The sequence below is a fragment of the Papilio xuthus genome, unplaced genomic scaffold (assembly GCF_000836235.2).
Source record: "Papilio xuthus unplaced genomic scaffold, Pxut_1.1 DF826945.1, whole genome shotgun sequence".
Classification (NCBI taxonomy): domain Eukaryota; kingdom Metazoa; phylum Arthropoda; class Insecta; order Lepidoptera; family Papilionidae; genus Papilio; species Papilio xuthus.
This window is the reverse complement of record NW_013531704.1, coordinates 4,564,512-4,576,132: the sequence shown is the minus strand read 5'-3', so window position 1 is coordinate 4,576,132 and position 11,621 is coordinate 4,564,512. Positions and strand designations below refer to the sequence as shown.

Here is an 11,621-nt window from a genome sequence, read left to right as displayed (position 1 = left end):
TACAATAACATCTTAAAGAATCTTTTAAGTTTTGCGTACCATCTGAATTTTGAATTTACTTATTAAATCATTGATTTATTTTGAATTTTTACAATAAAAATTGGAGTGCTGCCAGTAGAAAAATAAAAATTATGGCAATAATTAAAAACAGTTTACCGCGCGAAAATTTGTTCGATGGTATTTATGCTTAAAATATACTTAATATAAAACAAAGATGATTGATCAAGCGCTCGATGATCATATTTCTGAAAACGAAGACGAAGAAAATTTATTTCAAGATGTAGATATATTACAAAAACACGGGATTAATGTTGCAGACATAAAAAAATTAAAAGGTGCGGGAATTTGTACGATCAAAGGCGTTCAAATGACAACAAAAAAGAAATTATGCAATATTAAAGGATTTTCGGATACTAAAGTAGAAAAAATAAAGGAAGCATGTCAGAAAGTTGTCGCACTTGGCTTTATGACAGCTTTAGAAGTTAGTGATCGTCGCAAACAAGTATTTAAAATTAGCACAGGAAGTATCGATTTAGAGTAAGTTTGTTGCGTTAACGTTGTTTTCAATCCATAAGGATTACAAAACTCATAAACTCAATAAAATAGAGTTGGAGTAGAATATCTGATGGTAAATAGTAAAAGTAGTAACAATGCTACTGATATATTTATAAAATACTATAAAGGACAGAGTAAACGTAGATGACCTTAAGTTTTCAAGAACCCGAAAAACCTCATAAGCTAAACTTTTATTTACTTGATTTGTTAAAAATGATTTCAGTAAACTACTAGGTGGTGGGATAGAGTCGATGGCTATAACGGAAGTGTTTGGAGAGTTCCGTACGGGTAAAACTCAACTTTCGCACACTCTGTGTGTTACGTCACAAATACCCAATTCATCAGGATATCATGGAGGGAAGGTCATGTTTCTCGACACAGAACACACGTTGTATCCTTTTTTATTGTACAATTTATTAATTTTATTAGTATCTTATGTATATCATATTTATTGAACATCTAGACAAGAAAGGAGTAATTTTAAAAAATAAGTACATTATGTTTGTCTAGTTGGAGTAAAACTAGTTTAACGAGGGAAATCCAAGTTTATAAAAAAATCAAGTTCAATATGGTTATTGAATGTTTTTACAAACTTGTTATTCACCTTGTGACGTCATATCGGAGTAGTTAAATTTGTGAAGCCTTCTCTAAAATTAAATTCAAAACACGTTGGGTCTTTGTTATAAATAAGCGTAGAAAAATATGATGTTCGAACGCAGAGACCTCAAGAATAACGAGGTCAATGCTATTACTTTTAGTTTGTAATTAGTTTTTTTGTTTCTAAAATCTTCAATGTCGTTGTAAAGTTTTATATTCCAAAACAATAGAATACCACGACCACACAGAAGACAGGCGTGAAGTGGAAGCAATTCCGCGTTTCGACTGATGAGTGTGTGTCCCGTCCCGGAGGCCTAATTTAGTCCTCTTTCCCTTCCCCCCTTTTTTCTTATAAGGGAAGGATGGGAAGTGGAAGTGGACTTTCCGGATGAGAGGATGCATGGGAATGGAAAACATTTTCTTTCTGTGCATCCTCTCCTCCGTCGATTAAAGGTAGGCAACGCATATGCAATTGCGTATGTCTATGGGCAGATTTCAGGTGTTATATATAAGATAAGTTATAGATAACTTAAAATAATAAACTTTCCTAAAAGGCTTACAGTCGTCCCGATAGATTAAGACCCATCGCGGACAGATTTAACTTGGATCAAAGCGCAGTTTTAGACAACGTGCTCTATGCTAGGGCATACACATCTGAACATCAGGTAATATACGAGAACTATGCGTATATTTGATATACCAAAATTAAAATAAAAGTAAATTAAAACTTTTACTTTATTCTTTACTGCCTGACTGATACGGATCTAGACCTAATCTAACGAACAATCAAGGAGAGTTCCTCTCATTCGATTGTATTATGAGCTCGGAGTGACAACGGTACTATTTTAAAAGTTTTAAATGGTATAGGCAGAATTGTTAGACTACGTAGCGGCGAAGTTTTACGAAGAGGCCGGTGTCTTTAAGTTGCTAATCATCGATTCTATAATGGCCCTCTTCCGGGTCGACTTCTCGGGCCGCGGGGAACTCGCCGATAGACAGCAGAAGCTCGCACAAGTTCTCTCCAGACTGCAAAAGGTATAAAAAAGTTGTTTTAAATACTAAAGTCATGATGTGAGGAGCTTAAAAAAAAATAAACTTGTTTTTAAAAATATAAAGTTCAAAGAATCGCGTCTATTGTAGCGTTACGCCTTTCATTACTTTTTAACACAATGATAAACGTATTGTAGGTACAATGAACTGTCTTACTAATATTATAAATGAGAATGTTTGGATGTATGGATGAATTTGTTAGAAAGTATTTCCAGAACGGCTGCATGATGAAATTTGGCATAGATAGAGAATAAAGCCTTGAAGAAGATATAGGCAACTAATTCGTTTTTTTTTTCCCGCGCGCATAGAGTCGCGGGCGACAGCTAGACTATAGATAAAAGCCACCCGATCTTAATATCGATAGTCACTTCCATTTTTTATAATCAGATCCTCGTCAAAACCTGATTAAAAAAAGATTTAATTAAATTTTATATTTAGTAAAAACGATTGAAACTTCATATTTGGTATATATGTTGGAAGATCAGAAGGTGAATAGATAAAATACATCCGGGAGTATGGTAGTTATGTCAGTGTCGGCTGTCGTTTCCATTTAGGGCAAGGATGGATAAGATAAATTAATCATTGCAACATTTCGTTTCGTAGACGAGTTTATAATTTTTTTTATAATTAATATACTAATTTAAATCACCAATATTCGCGTAAAATAACAAATTTTGTGTATTCATTCGTCTATCACATGAATTAACTCTCAGTGCCTATATTTTGTATTTGTATAACAATTGTAACAAGCTAATTTTTGCTAGTAAGATAATATGGACATGGAAATTCGTTTAGAACAAGTTCTTGACGTTACCTTATCGCCCTGAATTCTATATTTTCTGTTTGTACAGTTTATTTGAACATACTGTTACAAGAATGCATTAGTAATTAGTATTTACCAAAGGAGAATTTCTGCAAATGTGCAATATTTTTATTAAACGATAAATATTGCAGTTTTCGTAATTGAAAAACCATGTGACAGTAATTGATAAAATGTGTTATTTTAAAAACCGAAATTCTCCTATTAAGATTAAGTAAAACCTTGCATATTGATAGCGAATTGTATATGTTTCAATAGAAAAATTTACAATTGCAACTTTAATAATAATATACTTCAAATATCAATAATTAACAATAAAATAGAGCAGCTTACCCAGTTGTCTCCTTTAGCATATTGTTCTAAATAAATGTTTGTACCCAGATATCAGAAGAATACAATGTGGCAGTATTCATAACGAATCAAATGACTGCCGACCCTGGTGCGACCATGTCTTTTCAAGCAGACCCAAAGAAGCCCATAGGGGGCAATATTTTAGCGCATGCTTCGACTACAAGAATTTCTCTGAGAAAAGGCAGAGGTGAGAACAGGATCGCAAAAATCTACGATTCACCTGATCTACCTGAAAGCGAAGCAACATTTGCTATTACCAACGGAGGTGTTTCTGACGCCAAAGACTAAATATTATAAGTATAAAGAATGCGTCCTCAGGTGTCTGAATTTTGAGTTTTTATCGCTATATATTTTAAAATAAAATTTGTCAAACATCTACTTTTATTTCCTAATTTATTTATTAGTTCTAGACTGTCATACTCTGTATGACTACCAGACGATTTTAAACATAAACGAGCATATTATAATATATAAATAAAGCAACGAATGACCTCTTAATGATTTCTATAGATCCGATAATTTTAACAACCTCTGCGTGTGTAAGATGTGAAATGTGAATAAAATCAAAGTCCAAAACAACCGTGTCGTAGTCATAAATCGTAGTGGCGTGACTCGATTGAGCAGCCAATTAAGTTAGCGTCCTCGATTAGATAATATTGTGCATGCTTTTAAACATCATACGCTACAATGACAGTGACGTGACGTTATTCTATGTTAAGCAACATACTCAACTACTCTAATTAAACCAATGCACATAATTTACATAATAATGAACGCCAAATTAGGATTAGGTTTTGTTTTTCTTTTAATACAGTCTAAACGTATCGCCACAGCGGCTAAACCGATCTCGATAAAGTTTGGCACAGAAGTAGAACACAGTCTAGACGAACACAAATGCTAGCTAATATTCCGGAAATGTGTACGATACGTTTATTTTGTTTACTCAATGACCTCCCAACGATTCTACATATCTTATTAAAATGTCCCTAAGACGTAGAAAATAGTCCCGAATAACGCATGATATATTTTTCCTGATTTTTTTTTTATTTTTATCTCGAGCGAACAGAGTTGCGGGCAAAAGCTGGTGTAAATAAGTGATAGACACCGGGTGCAATCGCGGAATATGGCAATGTTTAATCATAAAAGCTACATTCGTTTGAGAATTTTTTACACGTTGAGAAGACGACGCGGAACAATAACCAATAGTTCGAAACTTTTAAACGTGTCAGTGAAAAAAGGTCTATCAGTGGTATACGACTAATTTATGCTTTTTATTATCATCCCGTCATTTGCGAAACTCATTGCTCGTTGTAAGAAACAAGGCAATTTGGCAAGGCAAGTGGAACACCGAGGATTTCCGCGACTGTATTTTGTCAGCCTTTATATGGCGACAGATTAGATAAGATTATTAGAATCCTGAAATATGTACTTAAAAATAAAACGAGAAGGCGTGTCATATAAAAAAGTATTTTAGCATTTTCTAAAAAAAATTATGCTTTTAAATAATCGTGTGAATGAAATGAGTCACTTCTCTTGCTATTTAAAATTCAAATGTTCTCATCGTTCATCATTCCTCCTGCGTCATTCAGTCAGTCAGTCATTTGAAATTGTCAAGAGTAGAAGTGTCGCTATTTAATAAAAAAAACATTATCGTTTTAATTAATTACTATATGAAAAACATTTTTACACATATATACCTTAAGAAAAATATTCATTACTCTGCATTAAATCAATTATAAAAAGAAATGAGTGATAATAAAAATGACAAAAAGGAAATACGCGTATGGTGTGATGGGTGGTGAGTAAATTAAATTTAATTGTATTTTACTATTTGACAAAATTTGCGCCGTAGCTATTCGTCTATTTGTGGATATGCTTTCTTCTTAAATACGCAATCTTATGTTGTTATCTTTTAATGCTTTAATAATATACTAATTGGAATATAAAAACCGGTGGGTGAATTATGGGTTGTGCAGAATGCTCTTACTTAAATTAAATTAATTATAACCTTACATATTGAAAATTAACTGTTATTCACTGTATATTTCAGTTATGACATGGTCCATTTTGGTCATGCTAATTCTCTTAGACAAGCCAAAGCATTGGGCGATGTGCTGATTGTAGGTGTACACACTGATGAAGAAATTTCGAAGCACAAGGGCCCCCCAGTATTTACTCAAGAAGAGCGTTATAAGATGGTCCGTGCTATAAAATGGGTTGATCAGGTTGTAGAAGGAGCACCTTATGTCACAACCTTGGAAACCTTAGATAAATATCAGTGTGATTTTTGTGTGCATGGAGGTATGTTTATAGCCACTTATGTATTAGCTTTTATAATTGATAATTATGTATGTAAAAATTGGCTTAAGAGAATTGTAAAATGATACTTATTTTTTTTAAACTAAAATAATATATTCATGTTACATAGTAAAGCGATTTACGGTTGATAATAGCAAAACCTTGATCATTATCGTGACAAAATATTTTTTTTAGCTTAAGTTTTGTAAAAAAAATATTGCTATATAACACATTTTAAATTTCATGCAAAATTAATTTTTGATTAACTTGATTACTAGCATACTATGAGCAATTTGTTATGTAATGCTTACTTCACATATATAAAAAAAACAAATTGACTGATTTATATATCAGCGTAAAGCATTTGAGTCTAGAGACTTCAAAATATTGCACAGATTTATTATTGGATGTTGTAAAAGAGAAAAAACTTGCAAGAAGATTTTTTCTTCTATACAATTATTTAAAGAATAAACCAGTGCTTGACCACAATCCCATATGGATATAAGTTGTGGTTCATAGATGGTGCCCTAGTTTAGTAATTTGTCCTACTATTCACTTAACTTACAAAGGTGCTTCATAAAGGCTTTTTCTATTTTCAGATGACATAACAGTAACTGCAGATGGAATAGACACATATCATTTAGTAAAAGAAGCTGGTAGATACAGGTTAGGATTTAACATTTTTTGTTAAATGCTTAGTTATTAGGTTATGGCTTCACAGTAATATCTGTTTTATGTTTTAGGGAAGTTCAGAGAACAGCCGGTGTTTCTACAACAGATTTGGTTGGAAGAATGCTCCTTCTCACAAGGGAACATTTCAAGTAATAAAATCAAATTTATGTTTTCTTTCATAATTGTTTATTAAGAGATAGATTTTGGATTAGAATCAGACGTAGAATGTCAAATTTTTAAGCTGTTATTTAAAATTTATAAAATTTATTTACAGACCAGCAATGGCTCACCTTGCTTCCTTGTATGTGCCAAATTATTTTTATTTTATCATTTAAAATTTTATAGAAAGTAATTCATTATTTTTAACTTAATAATTTTGACAACAATTACAATTTGTTCATAGCACATGTTTTGAAAAAGTAAAAAAAAATATGATCAATAGTTTGGTTATCTATTCACATATTTATGTAAAAATCTATTTATAATTATTAGTTAATTTAGGTACTCTTTTATGATTGCTTGAGCTTAAATATTTGTATGCAACCAGATGAAACATAGTTTGTGTTGGCATGTTAATAGTATTTGAAGTTTAGAAACGTGATTTTGTAGAGTAATATTTGCCTTATAAGTTTGCAATAGTAATTGATAATTTTAATGTTGGAGAAAACTACAAAAAATCTATGAATTCAAAATTAATGGGAAATTTTATAAGTGATATTCATATTACAATTTGTATATATTGAAGAAAAAAAAACAAGATTTATCATAATTAGATTGTATCAGACTTAGCACTTAAGTAATATTATAATTTCCAGGAGAGGTGACAAAGAATATACAGTAGCGCTGGACCACTCCTCAAATCTTGGCACCGACTCAACCGCCAGGTCTCCTTATACTGGCTGTTCACAGTTCTTGCCAACAACCCAGAAGATTATACAATTCAGTAGCGGTCTTTCTCCCAAGCCCACAGACAAGGTAAACATCAGTCAGCATCGTCAGGGCATTATACACCCCAGAGGAGTTCAAATCCTACTTAAATTTTAAGAGTTACTAGGGTAGATTTATATTCAGTCACGCTGGCCCAGTATGGGTTAGTTGATTTTATAGATATCTTTGACTTTCTTCACTGGTATTGTGCACGTTACATAACAATGTTTCCTTTTAAGGTAAGAATGTCAGATAAATGTACATATGAAATTACTAAAATTAATTGTCCTTTAATAGACAGAGGAGGAAACATATTAAATATTTCCCTTACCTATATGTTTGATTTCTGAATGTGTATGTATAAATGTACAAAATTAATTATGCACATTTTATATTTTAATCTACAGGTGGTGTATGTTGCGGGTGCATTTGATCTCTTCCACGTCGGCCATCTTGATTTCCTGGAAGCCGCGAACGCACAAGGAGATTTCCTTATTGTAGGTCTGCACACAGACCTCGAAGTCAACCGCTACAAGGGATCCAACTACCCTATCATGAATTTACATGAACGTGTTCTGTCTGTGCTTGCTTGTAAGGTAAAATTGTTGTAAAAACTGTAATAATATTTATAAAACTTGAAAATTAATCATTTGATTGTATAATTATAATGTAATGTAAAACATTACAAATTTACGGATATACAAGCATAACAAATAGATAATTAATATTCATATATGGTAGACAAGATAAATATTTTATACAAACTTTATTCAGTTCCTAAAAAACTTATGTTACTATTAGTGTCATATTAAGGAAAGATGATGTAATACTTTTGGACTCTACTATAACAGAATCTATGGTGTCATATTCCAGTACGTCCATGAAGTAGTGATCGGAGCGCCATACAGTGTGACCGCTGAACTGATGGATCATTTCAAGGTGCAAGTGGTCTGCCATGGACTGACACCGATAGCCCCCGACGCCGACGGCTCGGACCCCTATACGGTTCCGAAACAACGAGGTTGTTTTAAGGTAAAAATATACACTGTTTTTAGCACTATTTTACTTTATAATTCTATAGTGCTTTTATATTGAATAGAACAAAAGTAATATTTGCATTATAGTAACTTTGTTCTATCAAGGTGTTAGACTACTGTAACTAGACTAAAAAAATTATTTCCATGGACTCGAGTAATTAGCTATTTCTAAGTCCATACGTTCGCAGAACAGGTAACCTCTTTAAATGTTTTAAAAATACCGTATTGACTCATTACCTGTCTGAGCTATATTTATTTCATTTTTGTAATTAACCAAGTATATATGTATTTAAATTAAAATAATATTCGTATTTTAGACGTTAAGTTCTGGCAACTCTATGACGACCGAGGACATCGTTCAAAGAATAATACGCCACCGGCTCGAATTCGAAGTCCGAAACACGCGCAAGGAGCAGAAAGAATTGTCGCTTATGAAATCCTTACAGAAAAATCATATAAAACAAAATGGCGATTGCCATGTTAAAAATGATTCTAGTTAATTAGAAAACAACTTAATGTCGACAAATTTCGTTACATTCACCTTAATATTCAATCAATTCGTATTACTGGTATAGTGAAATGTTAAATAATTAATATGTGACTAGATAATTATGCATATAATGTTTATAAATTTCCTCGTTTACCCGCCTATAAGTATATTTACAAGTTAGTTGCCTATACATTGTCAAATGTACACAAAATATGTTTTTATTTTATTTACTTTTGTAGTATGTGCCGTTTAGTCTTTATAATATTATATGTGTATAATATGATAATTTGCTAATAAAAAAATAATTTTTTCTAGTGAATCGTTAGGTTCGTTTGTAAAACGAGTTTGGTACACTTTTTTTTTATATATGGTTGCTGATGCTTGTTAAATTTGCAAATAGATGCCAGTGTTAGATTATAGTTTTATGTATTAGAGATGTAGAAATATCACTGTAGTTGAAATTTATAATTTTAATCTCTTATCAAAATATTTACTTCCAAAATGTTTACTTATTAAAACTTGTTATATTGTACAAAATTTTATGTATTTATTTAGCTCGATTTATATTGATGAATTTATTTTATGCCAACATACCAAATATTTTATTGTATAGGATGCCCAGTGCAAGTTTTTCTCGCCCCGGAACTCCACTGCAGTGATACTTGTATTAATACATTATTTATATTTCATTCTCTTTAAAAATATAGAGACTAATTTTTTTTTTAATCCAAGTTGCGTAAAATGAGCCGCTTTCTAAAATGTCTTACAATGACAGAGTGTGCTACGCGATCGAGGCAATGCAAAACTTGCACTGGACATTCAATTTATTTACATTGTCATTTTAACCTCTTAATAAATTATAAACATATTCTGAGTTTTAATTATAAATACATCTTTTCTTGTTCTATGAGAAGGTAATTTCACGGTATGTGTACCAGTGCCACAGTGAACCAAAGAGTTGCATATGAATTGCCTACCTACTTTTCACAGCAGAGAAGGACGTACATAAAAAGGATATTTCCCGCTAAATCTGTATCAGGACTTAAATTGTGTCCTCTGGTCCTAACTTAACAAACAAAACGCAGACTACTTTTGACTTTCCAGTAGGGTATTTCATTGGTCAAACTTACATATTTAGCTATAGATGTGCAACTTGCACCACTGTTATAGTACTTTATATATAAGCAAACCAGCATTATTGTGACTCATAAATGAGTACAAAAGGTTTAATATTTACAATAATATAACCACATTTATTTATCAATGTTCTATTTTAATTGAACCTTTTATATCGCTTGTTAAAAAAGCGCCCGTACGAATTGGGCTTACTGATGTAAAGAAAAAAAGCGACGAGTAAAAAAAAGTATGTTCAAGAATCGAAAAATGACGATGACAATGAAAACAATAAGTTTTTGAAAAAAAATCTTTTTGTGAATTATTGCAACATTTGTACTTCTAGTAACATTGCGTTGAATTGTGAAATGGTAACATCGATGCCGAAAATTCAAAATGGCAGGAAAATGTAGAGAATCTGTCTATCTGTCTATTTCTAATTTTAAAAGACGATAAATTACAGTGAGTGACGTGGTGTAACGGAAATTTTGTGATTATTGTAAAAAGACACGAACAATATTTTATTTCAATTATTATTTTGAACCGGCATCTTTAAAATATCAAAACAAAGGGTAAGTTTAACGTAGCCGCCCACTTCAATTTCAATCTGTTCTAATGAAATGAAATATTTATCTATTGCTGTAAAAATATATTACTTGAAATGTATGAGTCGAAAGCTGACCAGTCAAAAGTTTAATTGGTATTAATTTCTATTAATTTAATACAACATGTGTATACAAAGTTTTTGGTAATCAGACACTACGCCATACAAAGTTATTATTATCTTGTGTATCGTTAATTAAGGTTTCCAAAACCCCTGTTTCAAAATGTTTAATTAGTTTTAATGCGATTTATTATCTTATAAACTATTAATTTAGAAATTCCAATGGACTCATTTTTACATTTTACATATAAAACTTTAATGTTTCTATAAGTTTGAAATATTTTTATTCAATAAAATATGGATATTTGTCGTTAACATCGACATTTAATTTTGTATAATGTATTTATATTTTTAGTTAAATAAAGTTTAACATTACTTTTGTTGACTGGCAGATTAATCAATGCGTTATTATTTTCGAAATAAATTCTTGAAAAAATAATATTTGGTAAATAGTAAATTTTACTTTATAGCTGTTTCTAGAGCACACAATTTTAATTCTGAAAGTTTTTTCGCCAACAATAAAATATAAAGCATGATTCTTAACAACAAAAAAAATTGTTTGAACAAAGGAGTACACATGTGAATATTTTATCATTGCTAGTCATAAATAAGGACCACAACCACAGGTATTTGTAATTCTATGACTGCCGTGGAGTTCAAAATTAACCTGGCCTCTCATTTTGGGGTTGAACATTTTGAAAATGTTGTCATAACTGTAAAAAACGTTGTGGACATACTCATAGTCTCTCTTGTTCTTGTAATAATGGAAAAGGTTTCTTTGTTGTCTGTAGGCTGAATTTATTTTATAAGAGGGTACACAGAAATATTTATATTTTTATAATTTAAAGCTTATGTGTCTTGTAGTTTCTTATTTGAAAAAAAAAATGGAATTTATATAATATTTTTACAACAAATTTTATATAAGAATAGTTGAATGAAACATTCACCATTGGTAATATAACATGCTAATACAATATATAATACATTTGTAACACTATATCTGTTGGCTCTAAACTTACTGTACATCTATTTTTCATTTTACCATTT

General features: G+C 31.1%; 2 protein-coding genes across 5 annotated transcripts; both read left to right on the top strand.

Annotated features, from left to right (window-relative positions):
- The first annotated feature begins 204 nt into the window (after nucleotides 1–204).
- Nucleotides 205–3,741, top strand: Dmc1 (Dmc1 homolog). The gene is made up of 5 exons (XM_013316613.1): nucleotides 205–537; nucleotides 779–946; nucleotides 1,715–1,817; nucleotides 2,020–2,187; nucleotides 3,404–3,741. Exons 1-5 carry the CDS (start codon nucleotides 215–217, stop codon nucleotides 3,659–3,661), a joined length of 1,020 nt encoding a protein of 339 aa, XP_013172067.1. The 5' UTR covers nucleotides 205–214; the 3' UTR covers nucleotides 3,662–3,741.
- Nucleotides 3,742–4,879: 1,138 nt separating this feature from the next.
- On the top strand, nucleotides 4,880–9,329 carry Pect (phosphoethanolamine cytidylyltransferase). 4 transcript variants are annotated; one of them, XM_013317212.1, is made up of 9 exons: nucleotides 4,880–5,171; nucleotides 5,424–5,674; nucleotides 6,271–6,337; nucleotides 6,415–6,492; nucleotides 6,618–6,644; nucleotides 7,162–7,318; nucleotides 7,678–7,866; nucleotides 8,144–8,302; nucleotides 8,625–9,329. In XM_013317212.1, exons 1-9 carry the CDS (start codon nucleotides 5,119–5,121, stop codon nucleotides 8,805–8,807), a joined length of 1,164 nt encoding a protein of 387 aa, XP_013172666.1. In that variant the 5' UTR covers nucleotides 4,880–5,118; the 3' UTR covers nucleotides 8,808–9,329. The 4 variants fall into 4 exon arrangements, with proteins under 4 accessions (XP_013172666.1, XP_013172665.1, XP_013172669.1 ...); XM_013317211.1 differs by having other exon boundaries at nucleotides 4,881–5,171; nucleotides 7,159–7,318; XM_013317215.1 differs by lacking the exon at nucleotides 6,618–6,644 and having other exon boundaries at nucleotides 4,883–5,171.
- The last annotated feature ends 2,292 nt before the right edge of the window (nucleotides 9,330–11,621 follow it).